The 16,441-nt window shown below is 45.7% G+C and overlaps 1 protein-coding gene across 4 annotated transcripts in view; it reads left to right on the forward strand.

Moving 5' to 3' along the window:
* The window catches only part of PPP6R1 (protein phosphatase 6 regulatory subunit 1), a 1,178,344-nt gene that overhangs the window by 739,906 nt on the left and 421,997 nt on the right, over positions 1-16,441 (forward strand). For all 4 annotated transcript variants that reach the window (XM_086930305.1, XM_086930304.1, XM_086930307.1 and 1 more), the window contains exon 18: positions 15,248-15,384. In XM_086930305.1, coding sequence (XP_086786431.1) covers positions 15,248-15,384 — 137 coding nt within the window. The remainder of the gene's footprint in view (positions 1-15,247; positions 15,385-16,441) is intronic.

The raw sequence follows: 16,441 nt of genomic DNA on the forward strand, positions 1-16,441 counted from the left end.
GGTGTTCGATATCCACCTACAAAGGTCTGCTTCGGCTACAACAGGGTCCTGTGAAAGTAGTGGTCGTGAGGCTTCCAGACTACAAGTGAAATTTTCCACTGATAGCCTGGCCCATGGTCTGTCAGGAGTACCAACACTAGAGGGGGGGGTGCTCTCAGACTTAATTTCCCATGTAAAAGGGATCAGGAAGTGATCCGTCCATGGCAGAGGAATAGGGGGGGAAGCTTTCATGATGGGAATATTAGCAAAGATGGGGTCTAGCAAATGGCCTTTGTTATGAGTGGGCTCCAGGTTTATAAGGTCCATCCCATAGGTTTTAAGGTTGTGTAAGAGGGCAATCGCCAGCCGCTCTTCCTGGTCAACAAAGTGGAAATTGAGGTCTCCCAAGGCAATGAAATTTGTGGCAGAGGCAGCACCAACCATTACCGTTTCTGTAAGTGAACTAGCGAAATTTCCATTATTTCCTGGGGGGCGATAAACTAACAGCCCTGACATGGCGACAGTAGGTGAGATTTGGAAGGAAAACTTACAGCTCTCGCAATCTTCCACCTCGCCTTTCTGAATTTTGCAGGCAAGTGAGTTTTTAACAGAATGGCGACGCCTCCTCCTCGACCCAACGGTCGATCCTGTGAAAGAATAAGAAAGCCAGGAGGAAGTGCGTTAACCATATCTGCTTCTGAACCCTGCGTCAGCCATGTTTCTGTTAGAAACAGGATGTCTAACTCCTGTTCCAGAATGAGGAGATTAACCTCAAGCGAATGCCTGGTAAGAGATCTGCAATTCAAGAGACCGAGCCGTAGTGTATGTTTTCCCACTACTTGATTAGGGGGGTGACATAAGGCACAATAAGTGAAAGGTAAAAGGTCCGTCTCACACAGGGTGCAATATGAGGGTGGCAGGGGACGCAAACGAAGTAGTGTATCTCTGGAATAAGTGCGAAGGGTAACTGGTGAAATCGGCAGAGTGGCTGGCCCTAGGCTCGTCTGGGCGTAGACGGGCCTGACTCTGGCTCGACTCCGGCGCGAGTCAGGCGCGTCCGCTGTGCGAAGGCATGGCCATCCCCTTTTATGCGCAACTAGAGCGCACTCGATCCTACCCCACACACAAGATGGCCGCCGCTATTTTTATGCTCGAGGACAGGCTCCACAGCGTCAATGCTCGGCTGGGAGTGGTCCTAGGCTGCTGAGATGAGGGGGAGCAAGGTAGTCAGCTAACACTTATTAAAATCAAGCTATTTAGCTAACATTTCAGTGCAATAAGTAAAACGCCGATTTTGGCTGCAAATACAATTAAAAAACGGGATTAAGAAGTAATACAGCGCAAAATGTTTAATATCATGCTACAGCCTCCCGGCTTCCGCCTCAGGAGGTGCTCAACAATCAGGCAACTCCTTTGGACTTCCTGAGGCTCTGCAACACAGGTGGTGGTTCTGCAACTCCCTCATGACTTGACCTGTCGCGTTGTGCACGGCGTCAAAATTGCCATGGCCTAGGCTTGTTTGCTTTGCACTCCAGAGATCTTTGGGCTACGAGAAGCTCAAGCCTCCATTATTACTTCCTTCCAAGATAAGCATCCTCACTGCATCCTCTGCACCGTGGGCCTCCGTCTTTGGCGAGCTGCTTAAGGTCGTCTTGCGACTCCTGTGCCTTTGACCTGAGGATACTCTCTTGCTTCAGTGGGCTCCCCTGCTTGCTTGGGACCTGCTCTGACTCTCCTGCTGTTGGTGAGTCCCTTGTACCTTGCTGGTCCCAACGTTTCTCCCTTTTCATCTTCCACACCATTTGAGGCTACCAAGGCTTGTTAGTGCATCGGGTGGACACCGACCACCTACACACTGACCTCCGACGTGGGACAACACGTGCAGGGCTCCTGGTGTTCCTCAGCATAGCCTGGTCCTCACAGCTGCTGTGACAAGTTCACCATCACCTCTTCAGAACCTGCCGACATTGGTGGGCATTGTGCCTCCTGATCAACTCCGAGTGGTATAGACTCTGTCCTCTCTGCTTGCAAGTTCTTCACTTCCCGAATCCACCCTTGCATTCCACCACACTCCTTCACAGTCTTCTCCAGTGGCATCTTCTTCAAAGTCATCCATTGTTGTCTACGGCAGGTTCCGACGTCACTTCACCCCTATGCACTCTGCTTCTCAGGTGTAGGTAACCTGGATCCTGGGGCATCCGTGGCTGGGGTGACTATCCAACCTTCTGTCTTCCAAAGGAATTCTTCAGGGTCCTCCAGGAAGGGTCCTCCGTGAAAACTGCAACTGCGTCTTCTCCATTGGCTTCCATTAGGCACGCAGCTGTGTTTTTCCACTCTGCAGACATTCTCTGTGGGATTACTTACCTCGGGTGGTTCCTTGTATCCCCAGCTCCTCTGGGTCTTCTGTTCCAAGTCCCATTCTTTTTTTCAGTTTGCATTCCACTTTCTTAATATATGGTTTGGTCTCCCGCTAGAGACCACTGTATTTTGTGCTATTTACCCGATTGCTTTTGAAGTTTTCTTGTGTATTGTGTTGATATCTCCGGGTAGGAGAGATACCAATGTGCTGGTGATATTGTGTTGTAATAAATAGACTTATTTTTTCTAAACACTGTGTGGTTTCTTTTCATCTCACTTTCACTACAGGATACACTGGTAAAACAAGCTGCTTTTCCCTACTTCAAGATAAGCCTGAAGGCTGCTCGCCACAGCTACCACTTTGAGAGCTTTCTATAGTTATCAAAGACCACTAAAATCACCATAAGGGTTGCCCGGATTAGTTCATGGTGCACCACTTGAATAAGTGTGCACCATATACTAAGTCATCCTCCTACAACACTATCATTGAATATATTCATTCAATAGAAAAAAAACAACGTTGTGAATTAAGTTAAGATTTTGCACACCCAAAACGATAGAAATTCAGCAGTTATAGTTATTTCAAGTAACACAAGTAATTATTAATATTCAATTGAATTTGTAGGGCACACAGCTGCCCCCAAGGGCTTTCCCGGCGCCGATCCGATACCAAAGCTAAGATCAAGCAAGGCGGAATCTAAGAATTGAAGAGTCAAGTCTTCAAACTTCTGCAGAATACACCATATACAGTTTCCTCACATAGTGAGATCGGTAGAGAGATCTACATGGTAGGTCCTAAATAAGAAAAGTACCGGCCACTCATGCAAGCAAGTCTGGATTTCGGGTCAGAGAACCTAATCTGCTTGGCATAGCGCAGAAGACGAGAGGATTGGTAACGTTGAACTAGATTTTGTAAATATTTAGGGGCAACTCAAATTTTAATTTTGAACTTGTAGGACAGGGCTTCAAATTTTACTCGGTTCTCCACCATCAGCCAATGAAGGTTATGAAGGAAACCGGCCACTGAGGAAGATTTAGGCACATGACACAGCAGTCTGGCAGCCGCATTCTGCACCACTTGAAGTCTCTAGGTTGTAGCTTTATTAGAGCCAGATACAAAACATTGCAGTAGTCCAGCCTAGAGGTAACTAGGGCATGGACTACCGTTTTCTGAACAGAGAGGGAAATCATCCATAAAATAAAAATCTGCCATTTTAAGACGGTAAAACAGATGGTGGATACCTTGGTTACTTGTTGTTTCATCGAAAGATGTTTGTCACTAATGAAGCCCAAATTACAAACATGGTGTACCGGCAAAGGTGACTCAACCATTTCGGGGGGCAATGTTGAGGACCCCAAAGATCATGTTTTTTCCCGAAGATCATAACTTCAGTCTTTTCCCCGTTCAGTTTGAGCAGGTTATTTTGCATCCAAGACACTACTTTACTCAAACCTGACTGAAGAACAGATTGGTCCGACCCCTTCGAAGAGAAAAGGGAAAAGATGATCTGAGTGTCATCGGCATAGGAAAAGGGGGGAAAGACCAGCCTCTTCAACAACATCCGCCAAAGGACAGACCTACACATTAAACAGCAGTGAGCTCAACACAGACATCTGAGGAACTCCATAAGGGTACGGATAAGAGTTAGAATTGACCGACGCAGAGGTGACCTGGTAGGTTCAGTCAGTTAAAGATCCGATCCATTGCAAGGCTAAACTCGCCAAGCCCACAACTTGCAAGGCTCTCAACAAAACGTGGCACTACGATCCAGCAAGATAGTCTTAACCGGTGCCATTGAATTTCAGTAACTCTAAGTAGAGTTGATTCAGTAGAGAAACCAGCTTTAAAACCTGCTTAAGAGGTATGGAGAACATTTTAAGATTCCACATAGGCGGTCAGCTGACCATTTACATGCTTTGCCAGAATTTTAGAAAAGCAGCAAGATGGGGCTAAAGTTAGACGGCTTAGTGGGGTCCGTATTGGCTTTCTGTTCCTGCGGCACTAAGCCCTCCTGTAAGGGGGCATTTAGATCCATACTCTTGATAATTATGGAAGCGTCAAGTTGTGTAATCACATGAATGGGATGTGAGTCACTGGGGGGCAAATTTAATATTCGCCAGGTGGTGGTTAAAGGAGCTATGTTCCAAGAGGGTCCAAGTTTCCAATTTGCCAGAGGAAGTGATATTATTGTGAGGCACTGTTACCACAAAATCCAGGGTAGCAGTTGTCATGGTCTCTGTCTCAGGAGGAATATTTTGGGAATTTTTACTAAGCATCCAAAAGTGTATTTGTTCAGCTTTATCTGTAAAGTAGAGGGTGAGTTCTTCACATTGGGTGACAGTAAGAGCAAGGGGAGTAGTCTGGGTTTCTGAGCTGGATAGTTTTTACCACCGTAAAAAGCGTTTTGGATCAATTTTGTGCTCAAGAGATTTTATGTGTAAAAACTCAGCTTGAGCTACTTTGCAGAGAACTAGAACTTGTACCCTAAGGTAGCTATAACTCGTGCCTCTGCCATGCACAGTTTACTCATCAATTTTAAATTATCAATGATATTACTGATGGCGAGGGTGCAAGTTATAGTTACCTTGGGGCATGAGTTATAGTGAATTTCTATGGTTTTTGTGTGTAAAAAAAACAAAAAAACAGCTAGAATGTCACTGTAACCTTTGTTTTTTTCAATCAATTTCTATGTTTTTTATGCTATTTTCTATCTGTAAAGTCCCTGTAAACTGTTTTTTCCCCCAGTAAATTTCTAGTTTTTTTTTTTTAAACATAGTCAAATTTAATTACCATATGTTAATCCAACCGCCGCTGGCCATGCATGGTGGGAGGGGTTTGCCGCAGGGCCTAGCCTGCTGCCAGACCCTGTGGCCAACCCACAAAGGCAGCCTAACCGCGGGCTATTTTCCCAGGCTGCTTTTGGCCCCTGGGACCCCACCCCCCCGGACCCTGTGTATGTTTTAAGGGGAGGGAGCACGGGCCCCCTCCTCCCCAAACCAGCCTTGGCCCTGGGAAGCTCATCTCCCGATGCCCAGCACTATATTTATGGGGAAGGGGGGGGGGGGGCATGTGTTGTCCCCTCTGGGTTGATTTTGACCCAGGGGACCTCATTCCTTGGGGCTGACTGACTGACTGACTGACTCTGACTGACTCTGACTGACTGACTGACTGACTGACTGACTGACTGACTGACTGACACTGACTGACTGACTGACACACTGACTGACTGACTGACACACTGACTGACTGACTGACACTGACTGACTGACACTGACTGACTGACTGACTGACTGACTGACTGACTGACTGACTGACTGACTGACTGACTGACTGACTGACTGACACTGACTGACACTGACTGACTGACTGACACTGACTGACTGACTGACTCTGACTGACTGACTCTGACTGACTCTGACTGACTGACTCTGACTGACTGACTCTGACTGACTGACTCTGACTGACTGACTGACTCTGACTGACTGACTCTGACTGACTGACTCTGACTGACACTGACTGACTGACTCTGACTGACTCTGACTGACTCTGACTGACTCTGACTGACTCTGACTGACTCTGACTGACTGACTGACTGACTGACTCTGACACTGACTGACTGACACTGACTGACTGACACCGACTGACTGACACCGACTGACTGACACCGACTGACTGACACCGACTGACTGACACCGACTGACTGACACCGACTGACTGACACCGACTGACTGACACCGACTGACACCGACTGACACCGACTGACACCGACTGACACCGACTGACTGACACCGACTGACTGACAGACTCTGACTGACAGACTCTGACTGACAGACTCTGACTGACAGACTCTGACTGACAGACTCTGACTGACAGACTCTGACTGACAGACTCTGACTGACAGACTCTGACTGACAGACTCTGACTGACAGACTCTGACTGACAGACTCTGACTGACAGACTCTGACTGACTGACTCTGACTGACTGACTCTAACTGACTGACTGAGACTGACTGACTCACACCGACTGACTCACACCGACTGACTCACACCGACTGACTCACACCGACTGACTCACACCGACTGACTGACTGTGACTGACTGACTGTGACTGGCTGACTGTGACTGACTCTGACTGACTCTGACTGACTCTGACTCTGACTGACTCTGACTGACTCTGACTGACTCTGACTGACTCTGACTGACTCTGACTGACTCTGACTGACTGACTCTGACTGACTGACTCTGACTGACTGACTCTGACTGACTGACTCTGACTGACTGACTCTGACTGACTGACTCTGACTGACTGACTCACACTGACTGACTCACACTGACTGACTCACACTGACTGACTCACACTGACTAAAACTAAGTCTCACATTTCGTTAAGTTAAAGCCATTTAATTTGCTGTACAATACCATTAGCAAAACAAAAGGCTTTAACTTAATCAAAGGCGAGACCTATATAACCAAAAGACCAAAAGCAGCAGACAAGGACAAGCACAACGGATCTTAATGTTCTTAGGTGGTGCAATCACGTCCAACATCCGCTGCCTTAGGATGTACAATTTACCACAATGCAAAGAAACAAAATGGAAGGTGCACTTAAATGAAGTCAATAGAGAAAGTAATTTGAACAGGTCTTCTTCTTTATTCAAAAGTATTCAACAAATTATGCTAACCAGGATTGACGGCGAACTCGCTAGGCCAAGGGTGGTCTCCTTAACAGCTAAAGGTCAAGTAGTGACCCTAGTCAAAAGGCTCTGGAAAATGTCAGCGAGAAAGGCAGGACGCCTTTCTCGCTGACGTTTTCCAGAGCCGGGACCATATCACAGGTGCGGCATTGTTCCTTCGCTTTTTGACTTGGGTCACTACTTGACCTTTAGCTGTTATGCTACGTTAGCGGTAAACATACTTTGGACCACTTAAACATTGGACCTCTTACACCGGGCTGCCGTTTTAATACGAGAAATCTTGCTGAAGTATTTATTGTCTCCTAACTTGGGGCTATCACTAGCATTTGCAACATAATTGATTTCACCGCACCAACTGGGATTACTCGAGTTCATCTCTACTAGGGCTGACATTTCCCTAGCTAAAGAGACCACCCTTGGCCTAGCGAGTTCGCCCTCAATCCCGGTTCGCAAAATTTGTTGACTTACGCGTGCTGCCCCTTAAGAATACTAGCTTGCCCTGACGAAGTTCCTAAAGGCAAAAAATGGGAACGAAACGCGTTGGCTGTGCCTTTGCTTCATGAATACTTTTGAATAAAGAAGACATTTACAAATTACTTTCTCTATTGACTTCATGTAAGTGCACCTTCCATTTTGTTTCTTTGCAAAGGCGAGACCTATTGCATTTTCAATGCTTGTTTTTTGAGTCCTTGACTCCTGGTGCCATGTAGGGATGCCTGGGTTTAAATTCTGTGGGGCTTGTCGCCGTACGATGTCGGTGGCCAACCCCCATGGCGTCTGTCTCTACTGTCTCGAGCGTGACCATGACCCCTGATCATCTTCCGACTGTCTGGCCATGGCGCCGAAGGCCTTGCGGGAGCGGTCCCGTAAGCTTCTAGAGAGCTGGCAGTAGTCTCCGTGCCGTTGGTGGTCCAGGGGTTGCTCGAGGGACCGACCTCGGAGCCATCATCACCACTCCTCGGACTCCCAGGTCTGAACACTTGGAGTTGGGTAAGAGATGTCATAAGAAGTCGTCGAAGAAGCGCTTACGCTCTCAGACATCCCCCGTCGGTCTCTGGATGCGGACAGGGGGCCAGGGGTACCTCCCCCGCGGCTCTGTTGGAACCATTTAGTCCCGCGGCCTACCCACCTTACTGTCACTGTCGGTGACTCCTGCCCAGGTGCAAGATTTTCTTGCTGCCATGGACCGCCTCTTCAGGTCTTGGGCTCCTGTCGACGTGCCTTCTAGCCCCGCTGGTGCACCTCTGGGCCCCGCGGTCCCACCTGGACCTTTCCCAGCACCGCAATGGGCTCTGTTGGTACCACCTCTGCCCTGGTCCGGGTTTCCAGACAATTTTGCTCCAGGTTGGTACCCTAACTGGGATATGGAGGCGGATCTGCGCCGACCGCCGCTGTTGGACCATTTTTATTCCCCTGACCCTCCCTCGCAACCTGTGCCTCAGGCAGTGGAGGAGGGGGACGACTGGGAGGGGTCTGAGGACCCTCTTGTACGGCAGTGTGAGTCGGAACAGGAGTGGGATGAAGAGTCTGAGGATGCAGGTGGCCTTGACCTCCTCTGAGCCTGGTTTCCTTTCTCCTCCTGCTGTGACCATGGAGGAGGGCGATACATACACTGTGGTGCTCCGTATAGCAGCTCAGGCCCTTGACCTGCCTATGTGAACTCTGAAAACTAACCTCCTCACTGAAGTCCTTCAGCCGGCGGCAAGCTCTATGGAGCCTCTGCTACCGTTCAATGAGGCGTTAACTAATGTGTTGATGGGCACCTGGTCGAGGCCAGTCACGGGGCTCCCCGTGGATAAGAACGTGGCCAGGCGTCATCCTCTGGCCCCAGGTGACCCTGCCTTTTTAATGACTCACCCAACTCCGGAGAGCCTGGTCATCCAAGCCTCCACATCTCAAAGATCATTCCCTACCGCCCCGCCGGATAAGGAATCTAAGAAGCCGGAACAGAACTCCCATCCGGTGTGGACTGGACACTGCGGACTCACTGGGTAGGACAATTTCCTCCACAGTGGCCCTCCATCGCCACGCCTGGTTACGGTCCATTGGGTTTTCAGGGGATGTTCAGAGTTCCAAAAGGACATGCCTTTTGATCGTACCAGACTGTTTGCCAGTAAGGCAGATAGTGCGCTGGAGCGTTTTGAGGACTCCGGGGCTACGGCAAAGTCCTTGGGATTTTCCACCACCCACCTGGCCATGTATGCTTTTCGTTCCTTTCGTAGCCACAGAAGGGGCGCCTCAACATGTTTCTTCAGCCAAAAGCCTGCGCAAAAACAACCTCGGGACAGGGGGCCAGAGTGTGGGTCAGTCCACCTCCATTCAGCCGCATCCGCCTCAAAGCCTTCCTAATCTGAGCTTTGGGGTGCTCCCCACGCCGGTGGGCTGCAAGATGCACCATCACCTCCCCAACTGGCGTTCTGTCCCTTCAGACAGGTGGGTGCTGCAAATCGTCCGAAGGGGCTACTCTCTCCCCTTCGAGTCTGCCCCCCAGCCATGCCACCTCAGTTCAACCTCATGTCGGGAGATCACTTTGCACTTCTCCTACAGGAAGTCACGGCCCCCTTGGCCAAGGGGTTAATCGAGCGCGTTCCTGGGCCAGAAGTAGGACGTGATTGTTATTCCCACTACTTTCTGGTCCCCAAGAAGGAGAAAGAGGGTCTGCGTCCCATCTTGGACCTCCGGAACATCAATCCCTTCCTCCGTAAGGAGAAGTTAAAGATGTTGACTCCGGCTCAGGTCTTGGCTGCCCTCGACCCTGGAGACTGGATGGTAGCGTTGGACTTGCAGGACGCGTATTTTCATATCCTCGTCCTGCTGGCCCACCGGCGTTACCTGCGGTTCACGGTAGTCCAAGAGCATTTTCAGTTTACCGTGCTCCCCTTCGTTCTTACCATTGCCCCTCGGGTGTTGACAAAAGTGATGATGTGGTCGCAGCTCATCTGCGCAGATCAGGGGTTCCAGGCTTCCCCTATCTCGACGACTGGTTGTTGAATGCGGTCTCGCCCCAGGCAGTCGTCTCCCACCTCCAGACTACGCCGACCTCCTGCATTTGCTCGGCTTCTCCATCAACGTGCTGAAGTCGCACCCGAGTCCCTCTCAGAAGCTCCCGTTCATCGGAGCGGTTCCGGATTCAACGCAATTTTGGGTTTATCCTCCCGTGCAAACTAGCAATATGTGATAAAACTCGACATTTTATAGGGGAACCCAAACCTTTAACATCCCACGATAAAACATTTAACAACATCTTAATTTATCTAACAATAATTTAGAAAGTACAATACTATGACATGGAGGTAACAGCGAGGAAAAAGTTAATAAGGAAAGAGTTCAGTAAATAGATATCAAGAAAAAGGAACATAATTCAAAAAGATCATGTAATGAGAAAAGGAAGATAGAAAAGGCAGAAAAAGAAAAAAGGAGAGGAAGATGAAAAAGAAGAAAAATTTAGAGAGTATAGAAATAGATAGGATAATGATCCAAGGAATAAATGTATAGTCAAATAGAGAGACCAAAAGAGAATAGAAGAGAGAAAAAATAAACAAAAAAGAAATACCATGAACATACACAGAGAGAGAAAACGGGGGTGGTGGAGCCACATAAGGAAGACGGCACAGCCACTCGGAAAAACTCAAGGAAGAGGACGGGAAACGGAGGAGAACATCTAGACTGGAAACAGTCGCAAACAGGGGATCACGAAAATCTTACCTAATGATGAAGGGAAAGAGAAAATATTACATGAAGAACATGGCCATATAATATGGTAGTTAAGGAGAAAGATAAATAACAACAAGGTTAAAATAGAAACCATCAAAAATCAAGAGAGACTGGTAAAAAGCCATGTCATTACTTCTGCAAACAGATGAAACTGGAAACAAAATTTAAAACGAAGAGAAAGATGAATAACAATGTTAACACAATGTCAACACAACAGTCACATCAGCAAAGAACGATGAATTTCCATATCATCTGCTTTACAGGTATCCAAGAAACGTTGTAGTAGAACAGGGTCTTTATAGTTAGTCTTGTTGTTGTAAGTCACCTTAAAAAGGCATGGGTGAAACAAACCATATCTGGCATTTAAACTTCGAAGTGCAGATCTCATATCTAGAAATTTCTTCAGACGATCTGCTGTTACCTTTGCATAGTCCTGAGCAAAAAACAAGTTAGCACCTTGCCAAGCTATTTTTCCCTGAAGTTTGGCCACCTGCAAAACCTTGAGTAGATCTGGGTATTCCATGAAATATAGCATAACGCCTCTAGGTTTAGTGGATGAGGAAGCTTGTGGGCTGCGACCCAAACGGTGTGCTCTTTGGCTATTCAACGGTGGAGAAACTGGAATGTTTAGAAGCTTTGGAAGAAAGGACTAAAAAAAGGAAAGAGGATCCGAGCCCTCCAGACCCCCCACTAGGCCATACATGCGTAGATTTTTAATCCTATATCTATTTTCCAAATTCTCTACTTGTTGCTGTAGACAGGAGATTTCCTGATGCATGGAAGGCACTTGGTTGATAACCACTTGAACGGTATCCACTCTAGTTTCCAAATGAGTAACTTTTTGATTTGTATGAGACCAATTTTCATCAATACTTATAGGGTTTGAGAGCACGAATTTTATCCAGAAGTAGTTCCATAGATATAGATGTGGACGAGTTGGAAGGAGAAGGCGGATCTTTCTTGACACGTTTACCTGTTGTTGAGGATGATGCAGAGGGCAGCTTAGAGGTAGTTTTAGGCATATTGCGCACAATAGCAGCTGCAGCGCCACTTGCGGAGGAAGTAAAGTTGGAGTTAATCTCATCCATGTTGTCCTGCAGAATACTAAAAGGGTTGCAATCCACCAGAGTAGCAGGGACAAGAGAAGAAGCTACACCATGGGTAGCATGTGTTTTCGCCATAAAACCATATACCAATAAAAGTGATACCTTCGTAAATATAGTAAGAAAGAGTTACAAAAAAGTCTGGTGAAGAAAAACTGCATATAAGAGATTCACCTCAAGTCATTTAGTAAAACTTATAGCATTCTTATTGCATAAAACAAAACACGGTTATGCTATGAAGGATGTTGACCTAGAACAGTGAAGACATATTTTGGGACGCAAAAATAAAAGAATCAGCTGGTGTCAAAGGGAAGAAACTTGATAAAAGATTAAACAGGCCAACAAAAGTCCCCAAAACATTAATTAGGTGGAGTAATTTCACATTCTGCACCTAAGCTGAGTAGAAAATCATCTGCAGACCAAGAAGTCTCAGCCAAGTAAAGGGAGTGTTGTCATAGAACACTCAATAATGATATCTCCAGTTTGGCAAAAAGGGAAAAATTGAGAAGGTAAATGTGCTCTTCATCAGGAGAAGAGATTATGAAACCAGTAGTGTTAATGTAACCCCCCATTTTAGAACAATAAATAAAAGGTTTGTTAAAACCAGTGTTCCAGGATGTGTGACTGCTTCAAAAAGCGCCAAAAACAGTCGGAGTATAAGCAAGAAAAGTGAAAAAGAAACGGAGCAATAGCCAGTCTTGAAATACATGGGGGCGCTTATGTGCGGAGACTCGTGTGACCGCCAGTCATGAACATGAAGTGCGAGTGAAAATAGCGCACAAAATGGCGGCTGTGAGCTGACTGAAGCAAAGTCAGTTGAATTAGAGGGCAAATCGCTCATCCCTGAGGACCTGGAACGTCGCAATGAGTGGAGAAATGCTTTATATCCACTCGCTGTCACAGCGGCAGCGAGACATCAAGCAGCGGCGTTCTGAGAATTATCTCGGTTTGCCGAGCCGCTCCGGAGTCTCAAGAAGTGTCGGCCATCTTCTAAGGCACCGAAGCCACGCGCCTGCAGATAAGGCATTACTGAAGGTTTGTAACTTGTTTGTGTGTATTGTTTTGCTGTTCAATCATCAAAAAGGTTTCGGCGTCCAGTAATGGCTCAGTGGGGGTCCCTGACTTCCAGTAATTATTAATTACAGGCACCCACTTCAAAACACTCTTGAATTTGTTAAAGATCAGAAGAGGACTGAATGTGCTGTCTGGGACCTGAGATGTTTTTAGAAGGCTGTATCTGCTTTCCCTCTTGTACTCAGGACAAAGAGGACTCCACGGGCCATAGGTTGTACCTCCTGTTAAAGCTACAGGCACACAACAAGGTACAAGAGGTTTTTTCCTCTAATTGTGTAGCCAACCGCTGGCACCTGGGACCCTGCTGTGGCATCTTCCTACTACCCTGTGACCCTCTTAAGTCCCTCTTCTGAGGTCCTGAGTTCTTTGACAGTGTACTTGTGTGGCGAATTTGGATTTAAGGTGAACAGGATGAGACTGGCTAGTGTCTTCGCCCCACACTCCATAGCGGTCAGCTTCATATTGCATCTAGGTCCTGTTTTACTGTGACTAATGACTATTATTAGCAGTTTGTTCTTTGTGCACTATTTCTACTCAAAACTTTTCAAAAATCATATCTCCTGTTCCCCCTTTGACCTTTTTGTAATTTGGGTGTAATTTTATTCATTAAATTGTATTCTGCTTTGTTTGGGATTTTGCAACTCAGCTTTATTGCGTTTTTTGTACTGCATAAAGACTACACACATTGCCTCCAAATTAAGCCTTCCTGCTCTGTGCCATGAGTAGGTTTGAGCTCAGGTTTAATTAGCCACTAGTTGCTCACCCTCACAAGGATTAGGATTATTACTTGAGTTGGGTGCTCACCCTACTCTACTGATAAACCAATTACTTACTTGTCCTGTATTAATTAGCACTACTCATTACAGCATTCCGGAGGATATTGCCTTGAGCCTTATGAAGGTGTGAAATCTGTAAGAAATGTCCATCATAACATAAAGATAAGTTAGTTAAGGGGTATATATTTTCTACCTGCAGGTTCTTTACCACCCCTGCCCATGATGATTCAGTGTCCTCTATAAAGGTCCATGGTATGTCCTGTTATTGTCCCTGATGTTTATGCTTTCTCTGCTCTGCTCCACATCTAAGTGTAAAAATTATAAGGAACATACACCTGTGCAGGGCTTGCCATCTGCTGGCATCCTCCTGTCCAACGGACGGTGCCGTGGTTGAAGCCACCTAACTTCCCTAGAGTGCCACTGTTGGTTACAATGTTTTCCGGACTAGTAACCAGCTGCAAGGATATTCTTAAGGTGAGGAACCTGCAGGAAGACCATGTATCCACCAGAAATAGTTACTGAAGACCAGTAACGTTTATTTTGTGTAGAAATGTGCTTTTGAAGAGCAAAGCCTGTGCTTATATATAGGCAAGTATAGATTTACTATTCTTAACTTAATTTCTACATACTTTGTGAATTAAGAGTACAAGTAAAACGATACCTACTTACTTTCATGAAGTTATGGTTGTCGATATTCTGGACACTATTTTTTAAAGGATTATATTTCAAACTCAAAAGTGAGATAGAACACTAACCATCCCAATGCATAAGGCAGGGTTACCACTTGCAATATCGTAACATCTTTATCTTTATAAAATGCCTCCATATGATCAATTGAATAACAACCACAGCAGCAACTGCCAACTGGCATAAAGGAAATACTAATAGCTATACATTTCCCAAACACACAATTATCATTCAAAGAGCATTTTTAATCTGGTTTAAATAATGTCATTTTCTAAGATCGCATACCTCATTCTCAAAATAATTTTTTTTCTTAATAAAATGTCTTTGGGGTAAAAACTGTGTGAGATCATCTTGTCTTTTACACACATCCTGTATGACTGATGGGGCTTAAATAGTTTCAATGTCCTTATGACTGTTGAAATGAGAGTGGAGACAGGTGGTCACAATATGTGTTTGCATGTAGTCATGTGGCCCAGTCATTGATTTGGATGGCTGTCACTCTCAGGTCTGGAGGTTTGTAGGTAATTCTCTTAAATGTTGCTAGGCCCTCTGAAATACATACTGTGCTGGTCTGCTTTTCAGGGAGCTACTTGAGAGCACTGGCGAAATTCCCATCGCTCCCGAGGTACTTGTTGGGCAAAGCCGGTTTTGTTTGTCTAAAGTCATGTGTTCCTTAAAAAGAGATATAATTTGAAAGCAAATAGGGAAGTAAAAGTATGGAAATGATTTGTGGTTGAAAGGTACAGATGCTTCTTAGATTATCTTGTATAAGTTAAGGCATGGGGTCCCATGTATTAGTGGATAATATGTAGACTCTGTCATTTAAACTCAAGTTTGAAGTTATGGTTTCATTTGATTTAGGAGCTGTGGCAGCACCGACAGCGAGGACAGTCATGATTCAGAGGATGACCAAGAAGAAGATGAAGATGTTGGTAGTAAAACTGACATGGAATCCCCCTCACAGTCCAACAGCTTCCCGTCACCAGAAAATCAAGAGGGTAAGATAGTTGCAAATATATAATAGGTTGCTGGCAGCACTTTTTTGTGTGAGCTAGATTGGTGGGTGGTAATTACCTGATCATTACTCCATCTCTTATCGTCAAACAACACTTTTTTCAAAAGGATAAGAGGTAAAATATTATTTGTCAAAGAATGTGACTATTTTATATATCAGGTGCAAAATAAAGTACATTTTGAATTTTTGGTCCCACAGACCCTTTATAAAAACAGGCCCGTATTTGTAAGATAATATAATGAAGAAAAATGTTAATTATATAACATTACTGATATAATACAATCTATATAATTTGGGTCAAGAAAATAGTCCCTTGTAGTAAAACCTTAAGAAAATGCAGTAACAAAAATAATAGAAGCAGTGTAAATGTAGCGGGTGCAGTCCGGTTTAGTTTATTAAATTAGCGCAGTTACTTAAAACCATTGCTATAAAATATCAGCATTAGCACAATTATCATAATAGAAAGCGAAACTGGAGGAACAAACTATCCAGGTTTAAGATCCTATACATATAAAAGCAGTCTTGTAGTTACCAGTGTGATTGCATTGCTGTGCTAGGCCTGAGATAAAAAAGGATTAAGACAGAAGGTACTAAACCAAGGGACATAAAAAGTCTGTGATGAGTTTTTGGGGGGAGGGGCTGGGAGCAGAGGGTCCAAAGAGGGTAAAAAAAGATTGTCCAAGAGTCTCACAAATTTTCCAGTCCTTGAGAGCACTTGAGTATCTGTGGACGTAAAAGACAGGGCCGATGCCTCCCAGCATGACCTAATGCCCCATTTTAAATATAATGGTTTTAAGAGTAATCTTCTAGGGGCATCCAGGGCAGGGCAACAGCACAGAAGATGCAGCCATGATTCAGTACGGTAGTTGCACAGTCTGCTGGCCCCCCCTCGCTTGTTGGAGCCCATCGGTTAAAGCCCGTAGAACGCAGACCTAGAAGGCGCATAAACATTATGTTCTTCCGAGCCACTGCATTTAGATTTTCCAGGAGATAAGATTGTGGTTTCCCGGGAAGGTATGCGGTATTCAGGGGGAGCAAAA

Source organism: Lissotriton vulgaris, chromosome 7, assembly GCF_964263255.1.
Source record: "Lissotriton vulgaris chromosome 7, aLisVul1.2, whole genome shotgun sequence".
Lineage (NCBI taxonomy): Eukaryota > Metazoa > Chordata > Amphibia > Caudata > Salamandridae > Lissotriton > Lissotriton vulgaris.